This window comes from Aphis gossypii, chromosome 2 (assembly GCF_020184175.1).
Source record: "Aphis gossypii isolate Hap1 chromosome 2, ASM2018417v2, whole genome shotgun sequence".
NCBI lineage: Eukaryota > Metazoa > Arthropoda > Insecta > Hemiptera > Aphididae > Aphis > Aphis gossypii.
This window is the reverse complement of record NC_065531.1, coordinates 72,417,070-72,441,744: the sequence shown is the minus strand read 5'-3', so window position 1 is coordinate 72,441,744 and position 24,675 is coordinate 72,417,070. Positions and strand designations below refer to the sequence as shown.

The 24,675-nt window shown below is 27.5% G+C and overlaps 3 protein-coding genes and 2 long non-coding RNA genes across 10 annotated transcripts in view; 2 read left to right on the top strand and 3 right to left on the bottom strand.

Annotated features, from left to right (window-relative positions):
* Nucleotides 1–646: 646 nt before the first annotated feature.
* Nucleotides 647–11,102, bottom strand: LOC114125898 (uncharacterized). 2 transcript variants are annotated; one of them, XR_007604524.1, is made up of 5 exons: nucleotides 10,825–11,102; nucleotides 9,076–9,236; nucleotides 8,782–8,893; nucleotides 5,325–5,436; nucleotides 647–742 (listed from the first exon to the last, which is right to left on the bottom strand). It is a non-coding gene; the product is annotated as an uncharacterized LOC114125898 (long non-coding RNA). The 2 variants fall into 2 exon arrangements; XR_003592547.2 differs by lacking the exon at nucleotides 10,825–11,102 and adding an exon at nucleotides 9,531–10,801.
* Nucleotides 11,103–11,244: 142 nt separating this feature from the next.
* On the top strand, nucleotides 11,245–17,528 carry LOC114125862 (serine/threonine-protein kinase/endoribonuclease IRE2). Of its 2 annotated transcripts, none has more exons than XM_027989654.2 (18): nucleotides 11,245–11,574; nucleotides 11,634–11,760; nucleotides 11,839–11,881; nucleotides 11,967–12,112; nucleotides 12,189–12,317; nucleotides 12,378–12,488; nucleotides 12,554–12,815; nucleotides 12,989–13,191; nucleotides 13,258–13,514; nucleotides 13,579–13,772; nucleotides 13,843–14,029; nucleotides 14,097–14,196; nucleotides 14,264–14,469; nucleotides 14,543–14,667; nucleotides 14,735–14,879; nucleotides 14,940–15,134; nucleotides 15,207–15,564; nucleotides 17,147–17,528. In XM_027989654.2, the coding sequence occupies exons 1-17, from the start codon at nucleotides 11,485–11,487 to the stop codon at nucleotides 15,540–15,542; spliced, it is 2,856 nt and encodes a 951-aa protein (XP_027845455.2). In that variant the 5' UTR covers nucleotides 11,245–11,484; the 3' UTR covers nucleotides 15,543–15,564; nucleotides 17,147–17,528. The 2 variants fall into 2 exon arrangements, with proteins under 2 accessions (XP_027845455.2, XP_027845454.2); XM_027989653.2 differs by having other exon boundaries at nucleotides 11,246–11,574; nucleotides 17,142–17,528.
* Nucleotides 15,566–20,697, bottom strand: LOC114125863 (glucose dehydrogenase [FAD, quinone]-like). The gene is made up of 9 exons (XM_027989655.2): nucleotides 20,109–20,697; nucleotides 17,811–18,013; nucleotides 17,518–17,692; nucleotides 17,084–17,355; nucleotides 16,838–17,008; nucleotides 16,621–16,774; nucleotides 16,396–16,562; nucleotides 15,936–16,324; nucleotides 15,566–15,857 (listed from the first exon to the last, which is right to left on the bottom strand). The coding sequence occupies exons 1-9, from the start codon at nucleotides 20,260–20,262 to the stop codon at nucleotides 15,671–15,673; spliced, it is 1,872 nt and encodes a 623-aa protein (XP_027845456.2). The 5' UTR covers nucleotides 20,263–20,697; the 3' UTR covers nucleotides 15,566–15,670.
* A 1,288-nt stretch (nucleotides 20,698–21,985) lies between these two features.
* On the top strand, nucleotides 21,986–23,188 carry LOC126550438 (uncharacterized). The gene is made up of 3 exons (XR_007604523.1): nucleotides 21,986–22,088; nucleotides 22,152–22,250; nucleotides 23,041–23,188. It is a non-coding gene; the product is annotated as an uncharacterized LOC126550438 (long non-coding RNA).
* LOC114125878 (uncharacterized) overlaps nucleotides 22,782–24,675 on the bottom strand; it is a 33,426-nt gene continuing 31,532 nt past the window's right edge. For all 4 annotated transcript variants that reach the window (XM_050202004.1, XM_050202003.1, XM_027989672.2 and 1 more), the window contains 2 exons: nucleotides 24,561–24,663; nucleotides 22,782–24,135 (listed from right to left, as the gene is read on the bottom strand). In XM_050202004.1, the coding sequence (XP_050057961.1) occupies nucleotides 24,021–24,135; nucleotides 24,561–24,663 (218 nt within the window). In that variant the 3' untranslated portion in view covers nucleotides 22,782–24,020. The remainder of the gene's footprint in view (nucleotides 24,136–24,560; nucleotides 24,664–24,675) is intronic.

Genomic DNA, 24,675 nt, shown 5'->3' with positions numbered 1-24,675 from the left:
TATTACTATGTATAAATTTGAAACAAAATCTAGTTTTATACTCATAAGTATATTGTTCATTGAAAAATAAATTTGGTTCCGAAAAGTATTGTAGATATAATACATTTATTTTATACATAAATAAATATATACGATGTACAATATACCTAATTATATAAATGCTTAAAATGAATATAAATTTCTTGAAAGGATATCATTATAAATGTTAAAAAATTATGTGAATTAATCAACTCGGTTATTATATATTTATTAATAATTAGCATATAAAATGGAATCATTTTATTCGATAAATAGGTATGTTTAAATAAAATATAAAATAATGTTAAGTATAACATTATTAAAAATCGTTATATCTGTTATACTTTGAATGTAATTTATAAGTATATAATTAATTATTATCTTATAAAGATTCAAAACAGAATTATGTATGTATATATTATATATAATATATATAGTATAGTACTTAAGTAATGTAACAGTCATACTCAAGCATGATTTTTATTTTATAAAAAAGGACAAATATTAAAATTAGGAAATTTCAGTATAAAATCTAAGTACGTTATATATGATTGTTTATAAATCAATATTATATTATAAAACTAATAATATTAACTCAAAATTAATTAGTAAATTAATTAGTACTTACCAATATTAACTGCTATAACCTATGTCAACTACAGGGTCAAGAACCCGGCAAGGCATTTTTTTAAGTCACCATACAACAATCACCCTAATGCAGCAACTGAAAAGAGAAAAACCTTTAAATTTTTAATTTTAAAAAATATATATAAAGGTATATTTGAGTGTATTATTCAATATTCATTGGTTTAATAATGAATCACAGGCCTTTTTTTATTTATATTGTATTCATTATATTCAATATACGATGTTAAATAAAATAATCAATATTTATTTTGGAAACCGAAAAACCACAATAATATAAAATAATTGTATGCTTGGTGATTAAAATAATTTGAGTTTTAAGCACTAAGTGCCATAAACTATACGGGTTAAAAAAAGTTTTTAGTTATTTTAAAGTTAAAGGTTTTTTTAATTTTAACGTTGGGTCCTATAAATTTAGCTTTGATAACCATGTAATCATATTTAAAAATTAAAATGTATATATGTAATAGTCAATAACCACATAGATATTAACTATAAAATCGTCTAATTAATATTTTCCATTTTTACTTTCAAGCAATTTTGTTAATAATTGTTATTGTATTTGTTTAGTATATATTTTAAAATACTATATATTTCTTATATTTATAAGAACTACTATAATATTATAGTCATTACATTCAATAAAAATATAAGTCATATTAGTGTCTATACTCTATATATTATATTTTTATATAAGTATATTATATAGTAGGTATGTACAATATATTATATTATACTCGTATTATTATAGTTTATAACTAAAAAAATGAATCTTATCATTGAAATTATATATTTTACGCATATTAAATGTATCTATTTGTGTGATAATTTATTTAAAAAATAATTATAAGTGTTTATTAAATTTTATACCCTTAACTGATTAGTGATAACTTATTAATATTAAAAAAATAATATTTATTAGAATATAATATAATTGAATCAATAATAAGATAACGTTTATATACGTACCTACCTAATTAAGATTGTATCGATCGATCGAAGCTTATAAAAAAAACCCTAAGTTAGGCTAGATTAAATTTTGAATGTGTCATTTACAATTACCTAAAATAAAATAAATACAATAATCACATAATTTCTAAACAATATTCTCACTAAAAACAACGTACGTTTCATTTTATTTTTTCATAATATAGGTACAAAGAATGGAAAATCGCGTTCACGTTCCTCATAAATAGCAACACATTTCAAATTTACAACCTTCGTTTCTATGAAAGTTCCTTCCCTACACAAACATTATGTATATATTATTTGAATATAAAATGTCACTTAATTACATATATATATATATATTATATATAATACATTAATATATACTTATTATTATTATTTTAAATACTAACCAATTCGCTACATACCTATTTACTAGCATATAAAATATAAATACAACTATATTGATTATTACAGACTTTAATGAGTTTATTAAGTTATACACAATATAAGTGTGATTATAGTGGTTATTGTTACACAATTACATCTATACGACACAACTTATTTCTATTATCAACCGTAAAATGATAAACTACAACAATGTTATTATGATGCTAAATGGATACCTATCTGGCTATCTAATACCGATACGTAATATCGAGTACCTATGTTATATGCATACACCAAAGACCAAACTCGACCAGAGTATAGTAGATTCTGTACACGGTATTAGGTGAGAATAGTATAAAATAGATTTTTGTTGAATGTAACGTAAATTGTAATACAATAATCCATTAATACAATATCAACGGTTATTGTTAATGTTCATGTTCACCAAAACCGCGTAATCATCTGCTGGTGTTGTTGAACGACTTAACTAACCTTTCCCCACTCACGCCCATCAAGCTATTTGTATTGACGTATTTTTATCACACTTGCTTATTAGTTTTTGCATATAACTAATTTGTACATTTGTTTTAAAACAAAAAAAAAAATACTTAATAAAACTCAAGATAAACGATTTAGTGTGTATGCCATAAGGTGTGTATAATTTTTATAATAAAATAAATTAAATCATAGCTGAAAAGACATTTTGTCTGATTATACATAAAATACAAGATTAAAAAATAATTCATTAATCCTGGTCTTCTCCAATTTTTTTCCTTTAATAATGTATATTTATTAAAATTCTGATTTTTGAAATATTTAAAAAAGTATAGGAAGGTATACTCAAAACTTGTATCTATTCAAAATCTTGGGTAATTTAAGCAAAAAATATTTTTTATATCAGTTAAACGGCATGTCCTGTTGGGTTAAATTTTTTTTTTTTTTTTGATTTAAATACATGCAACTTTTTCAACATATAATTTTCTTAACGATTCATAAAAAATAAACTTTTAATAAAAATAGGTATAGACGTTTATATCACCACAGAATATTAATTGTTAAATGGTATAGATAATTTCGGTATTTCAAAACATGGTCCTTAAGTATACTTAAAAATTCAAAATTTCTGCAGAAATTTAATAAACATTACTAAATTTAAAAAATAGATAGGTAGTCGAATGGATACCACTTTGCTGTACATTAGGTATCGAGGAGATCACTATTTATGCGTATGTATTCCCCTAAACCCCGCGCAATTTTTTTCCACAGGCCCTTTTTTATACCAAAATCAAATTCAGCCACGGCGCTCTGCGGTGAATACCACGAGACATAACAAAAATAAAAAATTCAATAAATTTTAAATTATTTATTTTATGGCTATAAACCGCAGTGCACTTAGAAAGTACACAGTTTGTGAACCACTGTGCTAAATATTTGTCTATGGGTGAGTTGCAGCCCGATGTGTTGTTTACGATGTTGGAGACCGGTGAATTCCAGCCCAATAATATTTTAACTGTAGGTTAATACTTGCAACACAACAATATTTTAGCTATTTTATAGCTAAGTAATATATATATGTATGATAATCCTATGTATATGCAGATCAGGTGGTAGCTACATAGTAATACATATAGGCATATAGCTGTGAAAATTTTTACTCAAAACTATAAACATGTCGTTCTATGCTACCCATCCTAACAGATATAATTTCGCGTTAATATGTTACTACAAGTTTAATCTGAAAAATACATCAAATACAAAAGTAAAAGTGTAAAAACAAAGAAAATGTGTGAAAAACAAGCATTCATTAGAGAACATATTATGACAAAGATCAAGCTAAAAGCAATAGAGAATTTTAATTTTGTTAAATCAATGAGTTCTAAGTTTTGCCAAAAGAATAATTAAAAAAAAAGCGAAAAAATAATATTATTTATACGAAAATTTTAAATGTGAAATATTATATTATATTATTACTATTTAGTATTTACTATTAATTTTATTAATTTTATTTGAATAATTGAAAAATATGTAATATTTATAATTAATTGATAGTAAATTACTATAAATGCGTTTTTCAATATACATAATATATATATATAAATATAATTATTATTATTATAATTATTTTTTTTGTTTTATTGTAATAACATACCTATCCATTATTATATGGCCGCAACTCGTACCTCTCATTAACCCAGGGCGCAATTCATACGTCCATAACTTTTTAATGGACATTTATAGAAATAAAAAACTAAAAAAATGTTTAAATTGTAAATGCCTTTAAAGTTTTAAGTTTAAATAGCTCAGAAATACTTGAAATTAGTATAGAAATTATTAATATTTAGTAAATCAAGTATCAAATGTTAATCGTTTTTGAATTACACAAAAAAAAAACAAAATCGATTTTTTCGAAAATCGAATTTGTGTAAAAATTCCCATTTTTGTTTAATTTAATTTTTGTTTTTCCCGATTATAAAAAAGTAGGTACTGAGTTTTTAATTTTAACCTCTATAAAATACGAACTAAATTATTCAATTTTTTTTTTCAAAACCACTTTCAAAATTGAAAATCAAACCATTTTACACACACACACACAAAATAAAAAAACACATTGTAAAATCAATACATTTATCACTCCGCTCGGAATCTAAAATGAGTGAGCAATGAGCATGCTTAATGAATCACCCCAGTCCCCTGCAGTATATTATATTGCATAATCCAATATTATTTGACTAATTTTGCGAGATATTATAATATTATGTATACATAGGTATATATAATTAATAATATTATTACACATCAACTAAATATAATAAAACTGGTAGTAAACTCGTTTATATAGATACTAGTTCTGCAGCGTACGTATATACACATAATTAATGTTAACTGTATTAAACCTATTGGGCATTGGCTATATAATATCGGTAGTCAGTAATCTTAGATCTAATACAACAGAAATATCAGTTACCACATACCTATAAACTATACTAAGTACTAATACACCTGTAATAGCGCTACCGTGTTATAATTTATCCGTTAACCTGTGCGGTGTATACTGTATATACAAACAGTTCGTGTTATATTTGTAAATAAGTATTTATTAAATGGTAATAATATATTATACTGGATAGTGGGTACAGTGAAAAAAAACCTGATGACAATGTAAATAACGTCACCATATTTTATATTAGCGAAAAATGAAACAAGTAATGTATAGTAATGATAAACCAAAAACCGTACTTTTACGAGCTTACAGCTTAAACTGCGTATTATTTTCGATATAAAACGAATAATATTGTAAAATGCTCGTTAAAACCGTATATTACCTATGTATATTCAGTTCAATTTTCAAGGTGACCTCCATTCTGCGAGACTAAAACACCTCCCATACTCATACATAATATACCTGTTGGCTGTTGTAAGTGACGGCGATGCGCGCTGTAAATAAATTATAACATAGTATATATATATTATGTATTATGTATATTTATGCAGCATAGGTATTTTTTTATTTCATAATATTCATAAATATATCAATTTAATAACCTGCCTATACATATACATAATAAGTGCATTTTTCCGACATGCAGCGGCGGCAACAATCCTGCAAGTAGAAATATCTATAATTTTATATAGGTACATATTGTATATAATTGAGCGTTGTTGTTTGATCTGTTGACTGTTTTTTTTTTACTGTTTACAGAATATTATGTTAATATAATATAAGTTATTAGTTATTATGTTATTGGGATATTACACAATACACAGGTGAATCAGCGTTTGTATTTATACCACGGGCTACGGAAATAATATTATACGATACTGTGCAGATATTATAGTGGTATACGGTATACCATAATAAACCTACACGTGGTGTATAGTTGATTAAAGTATAATTATTATACAATTCGACCGTGAACTGGTATCAACGGCTATAATATCTACTATTTAAAATAATATAATAAACAGTGCATCGGTGGTGCAGCAGTATCTACTATAGGTACCTATAGGTATAGATGCACGATGCACCATCCGATGTATGCGGTTAATACAGTGACATAGTGTACCTATACAGATTAATGATTATAATACTTTGGAATGTTCTAGTCGATAACATATTTAATTGAGAAACCAAGTCCATTGTATATTTGTAGACTACCAAAAGTGAAAACAATACGGTTATTTTAAATACATACACAATACACGCGATTTATTATGTGTTTAGGATTTCGTTTCTTTGTTTCGAATTGTTTTAAATAATGTTAAAAATGTACTCTACAACATCAACCGTAAAATAGAACGATAAAAGACCGTAGTTACACTGATTGAGCGAAACCAAAACTTGCAGCTGTATATTTATTTTTCGTATACTATGTAGTATATAATATCATAACGACAATATGGTCAACGGTACGCCCATGTGACGATAATGCAGCGAAGATGGGCGGATGTTGGATGGATAAGGACCTTGAGACAGATGGCGTAAAGCTCGCCGATGTAACACAATTCGTAATAATCGTACATAAAGATCAAAATCAATCTGAATAAACGTAATATTGGTAAGGAAAATGTGCAACCATAGCTGATGACGATATTACGATACGGTAGATACTCAAACTCCAAAATAATTATAATCATTTGAACACAATATAATGTTATGATTTGTAATATTATATTCGTAAAAAAATCGACTCACGCAAAATTATAGAATCAAAACAAGAGTAGGTTTTTTTTTTTATGGGCACGTTCAAAATTATTTCGAATCACGACGAAATCGGTTGTCAGAGGAATGAGCTACCTTCCGGCTACTATATTATATAATTTATAATATTAGTTTTTATACAGCACGAAATACGTGCACATAAAATAACTATAACTGTAGCGGTTAGTAATGGTCGTACTATATTACTATGTATATACTGTATACATGGTGATAGAATAATCATCTGCGGTTCATTTTGTATTGTCTGTTTACTACCGGAGGAGCATCCTGTATACTATGTATATTGTATCATTATTATAATAGTATTATTATAAGTACCCATATAGTACCGTAGTGACGTAGTATAACTCACTATCAAACACAAAAACCGGTTTTTCGGAGAACAAATTCAGTGTGCGATTGAATGTTCTCGTGAACGGGGTACGATATGGCATACTAACGAGGAGCCAAGAATCGACATGATAAAAAACAACTGATAATAATATTATTAAGTAGATGTCACACTAAATACACTAGAGTATGAACAACAAATAATTATAAATTATATAATATAAGTACTACTCATACGAGTATCTAGACAGAGTCGTACCTAATCATTATAAGGAACGATTGAGTAATGATTAATGACTTGTGTCCACGGCTCGGAAGTTTGTAGGAGTAACATACTAACATATTATTTTTTATACGAAAAGCACATTGTGCTCTCGATTTATAGCAGACCATGCTGAAAAATAGAAACTCATTCTATCATAATCAATGCGATTGGATTAAAATCGAAAATTTTAAATGTTTATTTTGTACATACTTTGTAAATTTGAGGGACACTCAAATTGTAATCAATATAATATTAGGTAATAATAATAGTTTTACAAATACTTAGTCTTGATTAATAAATATAGCAGGTACTTGCATAATATTATGATTTATGGCAAAAAACAAATTTAAAAAAAAACCTTTTTTCTCATGTTTGACCTACTTATTTAGTGTTAAAAGAGTTATTTTTTTTTTTAGCATATCGTCATAAATATATTAAAATTCACATAATTAATAATTAACAGTACACAATTTAATGGCTGCGGAGACGATATTTTTACGGATTTATTGGTTGTTATAAAAAATCAAATTTACACATAATTAGAAAAAAAATATTTTCCTTACCATTTTATAAATTGAACCGTGTGAACTATAGTTAGACTATATATATAGTTAGATATCAAATGCCTAGGGAAAAAACGCTAAACCAATTCCCGCTGCGTCGTCGGTTCAAAACCGAAAAAAGGGTATCAAATTCTAAAAAATGAATATACTTATACCTAACCAATTAACCATTGTTATTATTATTTATTAATGTTAAATATCGCTGCTGGGTACTGGCGATTTTCTAGTAAAATATTATATGAAAATAGTCATAACTCATAACATCTTATGCTGTACCTACTTATTATTTCATATTATTAAGAATAAATAACGTAGATAAGAAAATAATAGGAAAATCTAATACCAATTAGTTATTTTATTGGACTCCATTTAGCCATTTAGGGCTATATCGGACAGAATTAAGCCTTCCCTATCTAAATTAAATTTCCAAATCTGAGACCAATTGAATGTACTGTTTTGGGCTTTTCCCTGAATTTTATCGATATATTGATATAGTTTGGTATAACAAATTAACACACGTACTTCTTATTTAAGTTCTAACACTTTAACGTATCTCCCCTACCAAACTCAAGGTCTTCACACGCTGCAGCGGTGGCGGTAAAATTGTATCCGGACTCCGGACTTATTTTAACATGTGTGTGGGAACCCTCATTCACCAATTCGTCGTAAATGCTAAATTGTTTGTACTTTATTAATTATTCACATAGCTTGTAAATTGTAATGTCCGCTTCGTCAAAATAATTTAAAAATCACGTTGATCCAACAACAAAATATTTAGTATACAATTAAGTAAAGAGAAAAAATCGAAACGATTTTAACACATGTGACACACATTCGTAAACGGTATACGTTATAATTTATAATAATATAATATATTGGTTACGTGCTTAGATACTGCTTACCCACTCTTGTTTTCAAAGTCATTGATTTCTCATTGAACTACGAGTGCGTGTGTGTAGTGTGTATACATTCGGATACGATGGTTACCTACAACTGTAACTCAAGCAGTCAAGCCTGAAACAAAATTCAAAATTCAAACAGTTTTAAAAATAATTAGTCATTAATCAAACAGTTTCTTTTTTTTTTTGTAAATAAGATAGTTGTAATATATCTAGTTATACAAATTACAAATACATAATACACCAATTGGTAACTTTGAACTTGATATTATACTTATACTTTAATTTGTAACATACCTAATACGGTCATCTTATAGTCTACATCTTTGAGCTATAGGTACCATAAATTCAACGCCGTGACATTATGATAAGTCAATTGACATAATATCTCATTTAACACCCTCGAGTATACATTTGTGTGCGCACTTCTAGACTTCCATGTCCAACTATATTTTAAGCTATTAAAAGTAATTAAAAAAATTTAAGTATAAATAATACACAGAGGTTACAAATAAAATACTTATAATATATGCACCTATTTATCTATATAATATAATATATATTAAAAAATTTAATCTGAATAAGTACATATGATATATGTATAATGCGTATTCTCATTAGTTTAATTATTTGATATTCTCGTAATTTTCATCATGAGTCATGATATTGCTTTCGTTAGAAATATTAGAATCTATATAAGCTTGTATTTTATAATGTGGTAATTTTGTAATTCATCGCATGCGTATACCTACATGAACTGCAATCTGCAAGGACGCGTAAACTGTAAACGCGTAAACTCGCGTGGGTCATGACGGAGCTCGTCGCTTGTCCAGAACTCAGAAAGAACTCGACCAGAAGAGTGAGGAAAAAGCTTTTATAAGAAAGTCCGAGTTAAGCTTTTATCAGACGTGATTTACAAGAATTAGAGCAAGCGTCTTTACGCCAGTTTATACATCAGAAATTGTGGTTTTGGGACTTATAAGCATTTTCAATTAATTAAACACTTAGAAATATTTTACAACTTGGATTATTTATAACGCAGAACGCTAATTATTTAATGCCTATTCATGGTTGCTTGTGCATGGACCGTTACAGTAATACAATAGGTACACTTTGAAATGATGAAGTCACAACTCACAGGAAAGCATTTTAAATTTTAATACGTAAGTAACTATAAGGAAAGAATATTTTCTAAGACAAAATATACCTAAACCCTAAAGGTATGTATCGCAAGCCCGTAGCCAGACCAAATTTTCAGGTGGGGCAAAGTAAACTTTTTTGGGGGGACATTATATATAAAAACAATGTCTTTCTTATATTTTTAATATTTTTGGAGGGGGCAACGACTGGGTTTAGGGGGGGCAACGCCCCCTCTAGCAGTCTAGTCCCCCCGTGGCTACGGGCCTGATGTATCGTGAATCCAATAAACAAAACCTTATTACAATATTTACTACTATAAACATTTCCAGACTCGGGAACTTAATTAATTCATAAATAAATGAAAAATAAAAGTATTTAATATCTACAATATTTCATAATGATTTCACGTAAACGTAATTGCATACAAAATATTGTAATAAAATAAATATAGACTAATAGACTATAACCTGTATAACTATTTAATATTGATTAGGTACATAAAAAGTAAAATAATTATTAATTTATTTTGCTATAATTTAATTTTGAAAATATGATACATCGACAAAAATAAGGCTCCCCTTCTCGCCTATCATTTACACAATTACGCGTAGATTCGTAAACACAGACATACAGATAATATATAGGTCGATGAATAACATTTATTATCTATGATAGGTAATATGACTATTTACGAGTTCAAATTTAATAAATGAAACACAAAATAGTAAATTTCAATTAGCCTGAATCTGGATTCCATATTATCGTTGGTAGGTACTCCAAACTGTTCAACACTTTAACTATTTATTTAAATATAATATGCAGACTGCAGGCAAATTACAATTAATAAAATATTGTTGATCAGATTGGTGAAGTGCACACTCTTAATAATTAGTATTGAACGTTTACCGTGTTTGTCGATCGATCGGCTAAAGTCTACAAAGTAGAATAAAAAAAAACATTTGGGAATTCATTGGTCTTTTGTCTGTAAAAAGTGTAACTGCGTAAGATAGAAGTTTATCTGAGTTTATGTCACTATGTGAGTTTCTTGGGCGAACGTAAAACAAAAAAAAAAAACAAAAGTATAAACTTATTCACATTTCTACAAGCACCCAATAATTGTCAATTGGTCGCTGGAGAACGATCAGCGAATCACGATTCATGAATGTATAGAGGTAATAACCGAAAAGTAGGTACCTACTCATAAAATGAATTATAAAAAAATATCCTAACCGCAGTCACGCCATCGACTGTTGCTTAATTGGCGTCACTGCGATCGGCGAACCACCGACTGACATTATCAGCGAATCTCTTATCTACTCAATTAGTAATATTATTATTATTGTTGAAAATGCGTTGAAATTCTGTTCAGTGTTTGTCGTTTGTCGTCTCGTTTATCCATAAAATGTCATCGTAATCGTATCGTTTCAGATACTAAACACCGCCAACGTTACAGACAGTTTTCAAGAATGAAACCGACTGAACGTTGGGTCGTACGCCGACGGTGATGTGCTTACGACTCGCGATTGAAGTGTCAGTGAACTTCAAAACACAACTTTTGACAACGAAATGGAATTAACCATCCGGGTTATGCTATTGGCTATCCCACTTTTGATCGGCTTCCTTTTCGTTGATTCTCAGGACCTCAACCATCCTAAGGTGTGTATTCGCTTGCCGTATCATCCTCTAGATATAATGAAGCGTTTATTTTGTTTTAGGACGACAAGAGTTTGGCCGAAACTAATATTTTACAATATGAAGGAATCATATTTCTATCTACGCTTGATGGTTTTTTTATTGCTGTTGACCAAAGGACAGGCAAAACTTTGTGGAAGTTTCGCGATGGTAAATGATAGATCTTATAAGCTTGTCTGTTTATACTTTTATATTATATTAACTAGTACATTATTTTTTTGTTGTTAGATCCGCCTGTCAAAGTTCCGTCCAATATTAAAGATGCCCTAACGTATGTACTTATTCAATCATTTTGTTATTATTATTTTTAAATTTTTAATATAAGCATTATACAACTTAGTTTATACTCATTACAGGCCATTATTTTTGCCAGACCCCAAGGATGGTTCTCTATATTTACTACATAATAAAGACAAAGTAGGAATCAAAAAGTTGGATGTCACTATCCCTCAGCTAGTTGCTAATTCACCATGTAGAAGTTCAGATGGAATATTATTTTCTGGTAAATAATTCTGTACTTGAATAAGATTTATATAATAATTTAAGTAACTATTATAATTATGATACATTACTTAAAGGCAAAAAAATCGATAGTTGGTACTTTATTGATTGGAATACTGGTGAAAAACACCCGTTTATGAATTTTGAAAAACAAGGTGAAGTATGCACAGCGATTGCTTCAAAATCTATTCTATTGAGTAAATCTGGTATGTATTCTTATTTTTATTTCATAAATTTGTTTAATTATAATTTTTATTTTTAAATAGAATATAGCGTTATGATGGTTGACAGTTTAAGTAGTGACCAACGCCAATGGAACGTAACATTTTTCAGTTACAACTCTAAAACTATGACTGACGAACAAAATTATAACCATGGTATTTAGTTTTAATTAACTATTTGTTAATTTTTAAATAGTTCTATAATTATGTTTATTAAATAGGTATGACATATTTTGCTGCAAGTTCATCTGGTAATTTTGCAGTTTTTCTTAATCCTAAAGATAAATTTGAAAAATCTCCTCCAACTAGTTATCATAATTTACTCTGGGAAAGAGAATTTGATTCGCCTGTTATTGGAGTTTATCAACACGATGGCGAGAGTCTACTGTCATTACCACTTACAAACATAGCTAAAGACTCCATAAAACATTTGATTTCAAACATTGCATTATCATCAAAAGATCCTAATTCTGTTAGTTATTTGTAAGTAAATTATAAATTATTCAATTTTAAAAAATGCCATTGTCTTTACGATTATCAATTTTATATTTATTTATTTTACCATAATTCACTAATAATTTACTACTAATTATTATTAATAATTTTAAAAGTTGACAATGCTATTTAATAAAATATTTTAAATATCTGATTTATAGCCACACACTTTACATTGGCCATCATACTAATACAGGATTATACGCATTACCAGCCATTGCAGACACTGATGAAGTTAATCCATTAGTAGATAGAGGATTAATTGTTCTTTTGGACAAAACTTCTTTTTCAGTATTACCGTATTACAGTGGTAATGAGTATAATGTAGAACCTAAAAATGTTGAAAACCATACAATCTTATTGGGTAATGCAAACAAATATTTATTCTGTTATACCAAATGTTTCTACAACATAAATCATCTTTTTGTAGGGCACTACCAGCTGAATCAAGAATTAAATACAGGTATACCGAGAATAACAGGGAACACCGATTCAATAATATATTATCACAACATGAGTGGATATAACTACAGCAATAAACAAACAAGCACAATATCTACTCAGACTCCTCATTCTCTGGACTCTTGGTTTATTGTTCAAATACTTGGAGACAATGCTGGAATTAAATTATTCATGATCGGGATAACATTGTTGATGAGTTTAATGTTCTGGTATCTACGAAAAGAAGTAAGACAATTATTTCTGATCTTAATTTCATTTTATTTGTTAAAACATTTAAAAATACTTTCAGATGAAAGGTTTGAAGAATAAATCAAATAACAGCCATAACAGCTCTCAGGGAAGTTCAAGAGGTTCAAATCATTCCAATATTAGTTCATCTCAAATAGTTGAAGAATTGCCTGATGGTAGTTTTTGTATTGGAAAAATTATATTTCGTACGGATGAAATTTTAGGAAAAGGGTGTGAAGGAACATCAGTGTTTAAGTAATTATTTTACCTATGTCATATATTTACTTTAATTTTTTTTTTTAACATGGATTATTTTTTTTTGTAGAGGGGAGTTTGAAAGTAGGCCTGTAGCTGTTAAACGATTGTTGCCAGAGTGTTTTATCGCTGGAGAAAGAGAAGTACATATTCTTCGAGAATCTGATTACCATCCTAACGTTGTTCGTTATTATTGTACAGAACAAGATAAACAATTTCGATATATTGCACTTGAATTATGTGCTGCAACTTTACAAGTGAGTTTATATTTTATGTTTTATTTTACAATTATTAATTAATTAAAAATGTTTAATTTTTATGTAGGATTATGTAGAAAAAAATGTATTAAGAAATGAAATTAGTCCAAAAGAAATTTTATGTCAGTCAATTAAAGGTCTGCAGCACCTTCATTCACTTGGAATAGGTATTATTTATAATTACTATAATCAAGTAATTATTTTATTATTATATTAATTATTATAATTGAATAGTTCACAGAGACATAAAACCACACAATGTATTATTGTCAATACCAACACGTGGAAATGGTAGTTTTAGTAGTGTTCGAGCATTGATAAGTGATTTTGGGTTATGCAAAAAATTACAGGGAGGAAAAATGTCTTTTTCAAAACGTTCAGGTGTCACTGGAACCGATGGCTGGATAGCACCTGAAATGTTTGTTACAAACGCATCTGTGGTAAGAATAATTTTATTAAGTACTTTATTTTATAATATTTTAATTACAAATGTTATTTTAATTTCTTTTAAAGACTAAATCTATTGACATTTTTTCAATGGGCTGTCTGTTTTACTATATCTTAAGTAAAGGAAAACATCCATTTGGTGATTCATTGTGGCGTCAAGCTAGAATATTGGATAAACGACAAGCCCCTTGGTAAAAAAATTAAAATATTTGTTAATAAATTATGTGATGTAAACTAACATATTAGTATATAATTTAGTCTTGATGCATTAAATGAAAATGAAATTTGGAAACGTTTGATATCTTTGATGATAAGTCGAAACCCAGAAGATAGACCCACTGCTACAGCTGTTCGTTATTATCCAGCATTTTGGGACAGCTCTACATTACTATCTTTTCTTCAGGTGTTTATTTATTTAAAACATATACACTTACTATGGAATTCTATGTATACAATTTTTTAGGATGTTAGCGATCGTGTTGAAAAAGAACATTCAATGAGCCCTGTAATGTTAGAACTTGAGAAAGGTGGTGATGGAGTGATTGGGCAAGACGGGTGGCATGATAAAATTGATCAAGAAATAACTTCAGAATTAAGGAAATACCGAACGTATAGAACTGGAAGTATTAGAGATTTGTTAAGAGCATTTCGGAATAAAGTTAGTCACGATTTACTAAAATATAAAGATGTATTTTTTATTTTACTGACTATTTATTTTTTTATTTTATAGAAACATCATTTTCGAGAACTATCTCAAGATACCCAGAAGTTATTCGGTGATATTCCTGATACATTTTTAGAATATTGGACTTCTAAATTTCCACTATTGGTGTATCATACATGGACAGCTATGCAATGTTTATCAAATGAAATCACATTTGTTAAATACTATACTAGCTGTTATCAATTTCCACGTACAGAATTTTCTGATATGCCCAACTGGCTGTATGAAAGTGATCAGCCAATCGCATTTAGCAGTTTACAAAAAGTACCTAGACGTTCAAATACGGGTGTGAGTTGGCGACACAGAAAACGTGGGAAAACTGTTGAAACTTCTGAACAATAATTTTCCAATGTTACAAAAAAAGGTAAAAATTAAATTATTTTTTTTAACTAATATTTACAAGTATACAATTATTACAAATACATATAAAACGATTATTATAGCAATAACAATTTATTTAAAACAATATTTCAATACCTATAACCATAATATAAGAAATCTATGATTTTACATTTTTGGGTTCTTTGAAAACAATGTTTTTTTATAAGATCTGCTCCTTTTTCGGCTATCATTGCCACAACAGCATTTATATTTCCACTTGGCATAGAAGGCATTATTGAAGCATCAATCACATATAATTTATTTAATTTATGCACTCTAAAACATAAATATAAATAATTATTATTAAATAAAAGTTATTTTAATTCTAATTTATACTGGATAAACTTCTCATACCTCAATGAATGATCCACTACACTTTTACTATGGATACTTCCCATTTTACATGTTCCAACAGGATGATAAGATGTTAATGTCATATGCCTAATGTAACATTCCCAATAATAGTCCGATCCAAAATTATATTTTTCACAACCAGGAAAATGTTTAGTGTTCAACATAGCGCCAAGTTTTGATAATGTTTTGGTTTTTACAAATTTATTCATCAATTTCATTCCTTGAACCAACACATTTACGTCATGTGCTTTTTGTAAATAATTTGGCTGAATAATAAGTTCACGATTAATGTTTAATTTTACATATCCAGTACTTTGAGGATGCAATAGAACTGGTGCTAATGAAATAACTTGTCTTCCCACAAGAGGTTGAAAATATTCATTCCAAATCTTAAATCAACAATAAATTTAAAATTTTAGTATTTCCTACTTGTTTTATATTTTTATAGTATTATACTTACCTCATTTTTTAAATTCAAATGATTGAAGTATGCTGCACCTGCATCCGATGATATTCCATAAGGTAAAAGCATAAATTGCAAATCTGGGGATGACATAGAATAGTTTTTTTTATCTGATGGTAGTTGTAATAAACCAACAGCTTCACATCCTGGATGTGTCCATGTACCTACAAATTAATTATATCAGAGAAAACTGAAAATAACTATTTCGGTAACTATTACTACCTGTTCCTTTGAAAAAGTATTTATAAATGCTTATTGGTGATATAAAATCTTTAAAAGTTAAGTCCAATGAATTTTGTAAAGTTATCATGTCCAATCCAGTAATAATGTGGTCTTGTAAGTTTTCTCCTACTGCCAAATCCGCAATCACGGGGATCTTAAAGTTTGTATGATATTAATTTTAGAACAAAAAATTGTTTAAAAAAATAATATTTTTCACTTTTAATGGTTTAAGTTGTTGTGCTGGTCCAATACCACTCAATAAAAGTATTTTTGCGGTATTCAATGTTCCTGCAGACATGACAACAGACTTATGTGCATATACTTTAAAAACTTGGTTGAACCTGTTATACATAACTCCATTTGCTTCATAATTATGTTTAAACAGCACCTACTTTAATGAAATTATAATATAATATAAAACTGCTATTAAAATATTTTATGCTGTGAAATTTAATTAAATCACCTTTGTAACCTGAGCATTTGTGAGCACTACTAAGTTTTTTTTCTTCTTTGATTTTAAGTATAGGTGTTCAGCGCTTAATCTAGCTCCTGTTCTTATTGACACTGGTGTCAATGAAAAAATACCACCATCTCGTCTAGGAATATGAAAACCGTCGTTGTTCATATCTATTGAAGTATTAAAGTCCAACTCATCGGCCGCCTCAAGTATAGCTTTTGCAATTGGTGTTACATGTGTTGGTTGATGACTGAAGAATTGTTTTTTATTGGGTGATCCTGGTTGTATGGTTTATATTTTTAACGGTTTTATATTTTTATTATTAATGTTGTGGATTTTTCTCATTTGTACATAAATATTTGTATAAAATCAAGACACATAGTGATAAGTTACTTGTAATTCTTACTGTTATATATATTTTTTAACATAAATATACGTACTATTATATTTATCAGCTTTTTCATATTTGTTGAAATAGTATAGAACATCCTCTTTGGTCCAATCTTGTTCAGATTGCCATGATGAATAATCAGTAGAAATATGCCCTCTAACATGAATATTGAAATTGATACGACTGCTGCCCCCTAAGACTTTTCCTGAAGGCCATTGACTAGACTTAAAACAGAATCATAGTTGGTTTGTAGCTCATGTATAAATATTAAAAATAATAATTTAATTTATCGATTATTTGAAAAATATTAAATCTTAAGTAAATATATTATGCATGAAATACATTGTTTTTCATTGCTAAACACGCGTCTAACTGTGATTCTGTTTGATGTTGCCAATCGATTGGTGACTTTTGAAACATCGGTGTGGCAAGAGGTATGTCATGTAAAAATGATACTTTAGGACCAGCTTCTATTAGTAAAACAGTATGTGCTTCATTTTCTGCTAAACGCGAAGCTACAGCAATACCTGCAGTTCCTCCGCCCACTAAAAATATGTTATAAAACAGTTATTGTAGGATACAATTACAATTTTTACAAGTATATTTTAGTTGAGGTAAATAATTTTAGTGGGTATACAATGTGTTCAGTATTCACACTAAAAACTAAAACTATTTTTTAAATGTCAATGACAACTTTTTTCTAAAGAGTTGGATAACTATCAATTTTTTTCATAAAAAGTTTCTTTCCTATTACAAAAATTGACAGCTAAGCGAAGGTTGAAATATTCCATTAATGTAATAATGATCTGACTTTATTTTTATGAATAATTTATAATATAATATTATTGATTAAGCATGATAAAAAATCCAACATTGTGCATTTGGACTAATTGATTTATTAACCAGCCGATTAGAAATAAGGTATAAATTTAAGTTTTCCAAAACAATTCTGATAGGGAAATTCAAATTCAAAATTGTGACAATTAAAATAAAATTAATATAAAACTATAGAACAATAATGCGGTATGCGAGTGGTTGTGGTATGATGACATGATGTAATGACGTATGAACTATAATAAACATAATGCCGATGGAACATTGAAAGTGATTTCAAATTACAAATTATAGTCAATACTACCCTCTCGTGGGCCATGGAAAATTAAACCATCCAAATTTTAATAAAAATAAATCGTACGAATTCATACTAATTACGCATGTTAAACTACTTATTCAAACTAATAAATATTTGAGATAAATTGCTGTAGTGGTTGTAATACACTCTCAATATCGCTTCTCAGAGAAAATGTCAAAAACGATAAATATGTCTAATATTTTAACTACCCACTTTGGTTTTAAATTCGGTATACTGTAGCTATGTGTACACAAAATAAAATAATAAAATAATAAAATAATTGCTGTATCCAATTTCTATGGTTCATCGCTTCCGCTATCAACTTTTATTACACACATTATAAAGATAAAATATGTAATTTTAAAAATGGTTGGCTAATCGTTGTTTAAAGCAGTGATATATTTTTACGAGTCTAACAGACTATCGGATTAGATAGACGATAATGACTTTGCACGACGATGGCACCAATCCAACACAAGATTTCTCGAAGTTTATGGTCCAGCAGTTACGCAGCAGCATGAGAGGCCATGCGTTCGTATAACATATTATTATAATTTGTATTTATCATTTTATGTGCTCAACTTGTAAAGCGTCCATACTTTTTTTACATAACAAAAGTATGCAAATCGTTTTAAATCAGTATGTTATGTTTTTTTATATGTTAACAATGATTTTCTAAAATGTATTTCTACCGTTTTAGTAGTCGGTTGACGATTTATTGTACAAAAGTTATAAAGCCAATCGGCAAAATAAATAAAATAAAATATTTCGAGTTATTTTTCATTACCTCACGACTTCGCTCCTAATAACCGTTATTTGCAATAATTATTTGACTATTGTTATGGCAATGAAAAAAAAAACATTCTAAGATCTTTATACCAAAAAAAAAAATACGGTTTCCAACGTTCCAAAGCTATAATAATGGTTGCGAACCTATATTACTATATTATTGTATATTGAATATTTGAATTGACACCAAAAGGCAAAGATACCAAAACGAGTCTTCTGCGGTCAGGCATTCATTTTCAAGTGTATAAATTCCAAAAAAAACAAATGTTTTGCATACTTACTCCTCTTTAGTGTCTCTATTATGGTACCTAATACAGGTATTACTGCCTTTATATTTGCAATGTTTCTCAATTTAATATATTTTTTATACATTGGTAAAACCTTAATCCAACTTCAGATGGGCTTATATATTTTTTTTCAATGAAGCTTACACAGTTACACAGTTAACATTTTAAATAAGCAACCACATTTTCATTAATCAACATATTATAATAAAATAATAATTCTATAGCACAATTGGACAATTTTTACCGAGCCGGTATATGGGATTGATATATGTAGTTTGAACGAGTTAATCTAGTGTTTACTTATTTATTTCTACTATATATCTACATAGGTATTAAATTAAATTATCATTATTTAATTGTATACTATGTTATACTAGTCATACATATTTCGTCATAAATTATTTAATAGGTATAAAATAATTATTTACGTACCGATAATGTGATCGAAATATCGAGTTTTGACGTGCTCATATCCCGTATACTGGTCTAAAGTTACATTCAAAAAGTAGTCGGCGACTATATACGACATAAAAATATTGACTAGAATAGTGTACGATAAATAGATCAAAACTTGGTAAAACGTCATCGCAGTCGATTTGGCGGGCGAATTTTTGCGTGGGTACTAATGTAGTTTAAGTGTATAACGACCACTGGTTGCAGATATTCTCACGTATAGCGAAAAATTCAAAAATTTCGTTTGCAATCAGCAGACCGCTTCAATTTCACTTACTCCCAATAATATCATAATGATTTCTTTGCAACCATCAATCATGGTCCGACGACGAAGACGACGGTTGACACCAGTCAAAAATCACAGAATATTATGGTAGGTGCTGATATACTGACAGAAATCAGAATGTATACCATAATCGATACGTCAATACGTCGTCAGTGCAACTGACTTTACTGACTCTTTACTCGTTGTCCGTTGACTTTGATCATATTATACATTTTGATTTAAGCTCATTAATCATGGCTAAAATGCTTATGCTACGAGTCGGTTTGCAGGATAATGTGCACTCTGCACTCTTGTAGTTGATAATGAACCTGTTGATTATCGATTAAACGATCACCGTTATCAATTAAAAATTTTTTGTTATCAACAAAAATGTTATTTAAAATATGTTATCAATTATCATTAATCATAATTCGCCCGATTAGGTCTTAGTCCTTAGAGCTGCACCTACGCCCTACGGCCATACGCCCCTTACGAGCAATACGAGCCCCTTAGGCTGATTCCCGGGGAAAAATAACTGTATTTATCTTAATTTTACTATTATTTATTCAATCTATTTTTGCTATTATCTGAATTGATTGCTTTGGAACTATGAAGAAATAACAATATTTTATACATTTTTTTTTTTTAATATAAAACAACATTACATTAACTTAGGTACTTGGGTTATAGGAACATCATAAGGTATAGACTTATGTCATTAAGAAAGGAAATATTGTCTATTAGTGACCTTGGTATTTTAGCCATGATAACACCAAAAACAGAGAATTGATTAGACAATGGACTATAAAAAAAAAAATCCATAGTAATATACAGTACATTGTTTATTTTAAACATACTTCTATTTAAATAATAGTTAAGCCTTCCAAATATTTTCATCTTAAATAGCAATAGGTAGGTTATTTTTTAGGTTCTCTAGAATAAGTCTTGTTGTATCAATGACCTTGGTAAGTATTTTGGCCAGGATAATCTTATTTGTGAGTTCTGAGTAATTTTTCACCAAATTAATTATACCTACACAATTTAAATTGTTTAATAGAGAATAGATGAAACTATAAAATATTAATATATTATAATATAAATACAAATTGATTCTAACATCAATAATATCAAACGTTTCATATTTATTAAATACTTTAAAAAATTAAAATTAAGTAATTTGTTAAACATGTTATTCTTTTTATTGTCAAATGTTTCTTATTACTTTTAAGTTTTAAGTAGGTACTTAATTCTAAGATTTAATTTAAAAATATTACTTTTGTATTTTGTTACAGGCTTTACAATTTATATTGTATAGGTTACCACTTATAACTTTTTTAACAAATGATTGCATTCTTAAATGTTGTAAATATTTTTCAAACATTATAAACAAAAGTTTATACACTAAAATCATTAGATACATGGATACCAAGTAGTTTGAGACAAATAGTTTAGAAGTGTTCTAATTTTTTTACTTGTTTGTTCTTGTTTAAGTAACTAAAATAATAATATACAGGCCACTAAAAACCAAAGCATGTTGCTAAACACTATTATTTGAATAATATCATAATTAAAATTTTTATTATTTAACATATTACTTTAATATAGTAATTACAATCAAATATAAATATTTTAACTTGATTTGTAACAAAATGTGTTTTGTGATCTGATCTGCTTTTGAAATTTCAATATAACACGTATAATACTGATTGCTAATTTTTTAATTTTCTAATAAAATTTTAAATCTACCTCCAATTTAGGTAGTCACAAAAAATAAATTGAAAAACATCTCATAAGATGCACTTGAAAATCTATGTTTTATTATCTAGCATTGGATACAGAAACAGCAACAATTAACAGTAATTACATTAATCCAACCTATTCTCTTAGGAATAACTCAAATGACTGAGAGGACTTCTTCGCAACATTGTATCTCATATTAGATACTTTTAAATATTTATTCTGTATGTTTTTTCAAAAAGTGCTCTAAAATAAGCAGGAAACTATTGTTTAGGTATAATATGAAGGTAAAAAGTAATCTCTAAACCTATAATCATATGTATAATTTTACAAAATTATATATATACTATTCAATGTATGTAACTCATTAATTTTATCGTATTTCAATGTATTATGACAATTTTTTTATAGCTTATTAACTTTAAGAAATTAAATTGAATTCTTCTATTTTTGCTTCTAACATATCGATGCAGTTACATACAATTGATATTCATGAATAGAACTAAATCATAATTTTTGACTAATAATATTTTAACCTCATATATATCTTATTGAATAATAATAATAAATTAATTATTTTATATTATCCAAGTACATAAGTTTTAAGTCAAGTACAACAGGTTAGAGCTAATAAATTAAAACAAACACAATAAATTATTTAAAATTGTTTATTCATGTACATTATAATTTGTGGTATAAAAATCTACCAGTATATAAATATAATAAAATTGTTATTCTCAGTTTATATTATAAACATACTACCATAATATACAAATGTTTGGATTCTAAATATTATTTAATCAATAAATAACATTTTACAAACTCATTATTCTTTCCCATTTGCAGAGAAATATGATTTTAATAGGTGTATCTTAAATAAAAAGCTAATAGCTGCATTATTATTTGTAGATACAATATAAAAGTTATTTTGCTAAGGAATGGAAATGCCCAAAAGAATCATCGAAATAAAATTCTCATGTGGTGAAGATGTGGTTCATCCGACTTGAGTGAAAAAAATTACTTTTACTAATAAAAATAAATAAATTGCTTCACCAAAGTTTTTTAAATCATTTACATTGATACTAACAGATATAAAATATTATTCAAGGACACTGTTAATTATTTAAATAATATAAATCTTTATGGTTCAAAGTATAATAACTGTGCACCTCTCTCTAATCAGTCAAATATGTTGTTTCTAAAAGTATTTTATATAATATTAACTTTTAAAACAAAAGTTACCTATGGTTAATTAATAATCTAATCAAAATAGCTACCTACAAATAATAATTTAGAAATATAATATAATATGTCTCCATATAACTTAGGTAAAGTTTTTGAAATTGTAAAAACAAGTTATATTTTCGATTAAAATTATTAAACAGGAAGACGTTTAAGGTGATATGTCTACACTAATAGTAACAAATATAGTATTTTAGTTGCATAGAAATTATACAATATTTAATCTTAAAATTTCAAAAATTAATTTGAGTAACGGCTTAATTGAAAAAAGTTAACTATGGTTATTGAAATAATACTTGAAATTCATGTGACTGATTCCAATCCATATCAATTTATAATATTATATAGGTGAGATAAGATAGTATCAGCTATGTAGCTAAAATTGTTAACTAATTTCAAATTAAAACCTAAGAGCAAGGAGTGAATACAATTACAATTGGTGTTTTCCTTTTTATAGCCTAACATTGATAGATTTAGTAAGACATAAATAAGATTACAATTTTTTTTGCAATTAGAATCCTATAACTCAGAAAAATAAAAAAGGAACATAAAAATTGTCTCTTTTTCAATGGATGGAACAACATTTTTTTTTCTTTGATAATTAGGGCAAGAAATATTAACTTAATTCTTACAAAAATGAAATTGATTTAATCATTGAGACCTTGTCTTTTTTCTTCTTCTAACATGGCATCTAATTCATCAGTTAAATTGGCTAACATATTTCCAATATCATTCAGTACATCTGCTGGCTCCTTTTTCCCGCTGTCATAAAAATATAAGACAAACATTAAATATAAATTAAATTTTACATCAAAATCTAAATCAATATTTACAAGCATGTACTAATACAGTGTAATTGAATGAATTGACAATAAAACAACTTTTGTTCTAAATATATTATTATTATAAGTGTTGTTACATATTTGATATTAAAAAAAAACTAAATCCAAACCAAACTAATTTTAAATTTGATAAACCCAAACTGAACAAGACTATTTAAATTGTATTAAGTTCAAATACCTAATTTGGATAAGTTGGATTTAGTTTAAAAATCAAACAATGGTATATCATTATAACATTTGTTAATATAATTGCAAAATATTAAAATATTGATTGGAATAAAAGTTAATACTTATTAATTATATATGTTGGGTTTTTGGATATAAAATATTAATAATTGTCTTTACCTTGGAGGCATTAACGAAAATTGATTTGTTGTTGAGTGCATTGAATAACTTGAAGTTGAATGTATAGAATGAGATCCTTCAGCAAGCATAGGTTGAATTAATTCTAAAATAGAAC

What these genes read in the sequence shown, in the direction of transcription:
- LOC114125862 (XM_027989654.2), top strand. Translation starts at nt 11,485, where the DNA reads ATGGAATTAACCATCCGGGTTATGCTATTGGCTATCCCACTTTTGATC. An exon ending in CGAACAAAATTATAACCATG is followed by an intron (nt 12,489 to 12,553) that starts GTATTTAGTTTT and finishes TTTATTAAATAG; the next exon opens with GTATGACATATTTTGCTGCA. An exon ending in TATGTGCTGCAACTTTACAA is followed by an intron (nt 14,030 to 14,096) that starts GTGAGTTTATAT and finishes ATTTTTATGTAG; the next exon opens with GATTATGTAGAAAAAAATGT.
- LOC114125863 (XM_027989655.2), bottom strand. Translation starts at nt 20,262, where the DNA reads ATGACGTTTTACCAAGTTTTGATCTATTTATCGTACACTATTCTAGTC. An exon ending in AAAAGCTGATAAATATAATA is followed by an intron (nt 17,356 to 17,517) that starts GTACGTATATTT and finishes CCATACAACCAG; the next exon opens with GATCACCCAATAAAAAACAA. An exon ending in ATACTTTTTCAAAGGAACAG is followed by an intron (nt 16,563 to 16,620) that starts GTAGTAATAGTT and finishes ATTAATTTGTAG; the next exon opens with GTACATGGACACATCCAGGA.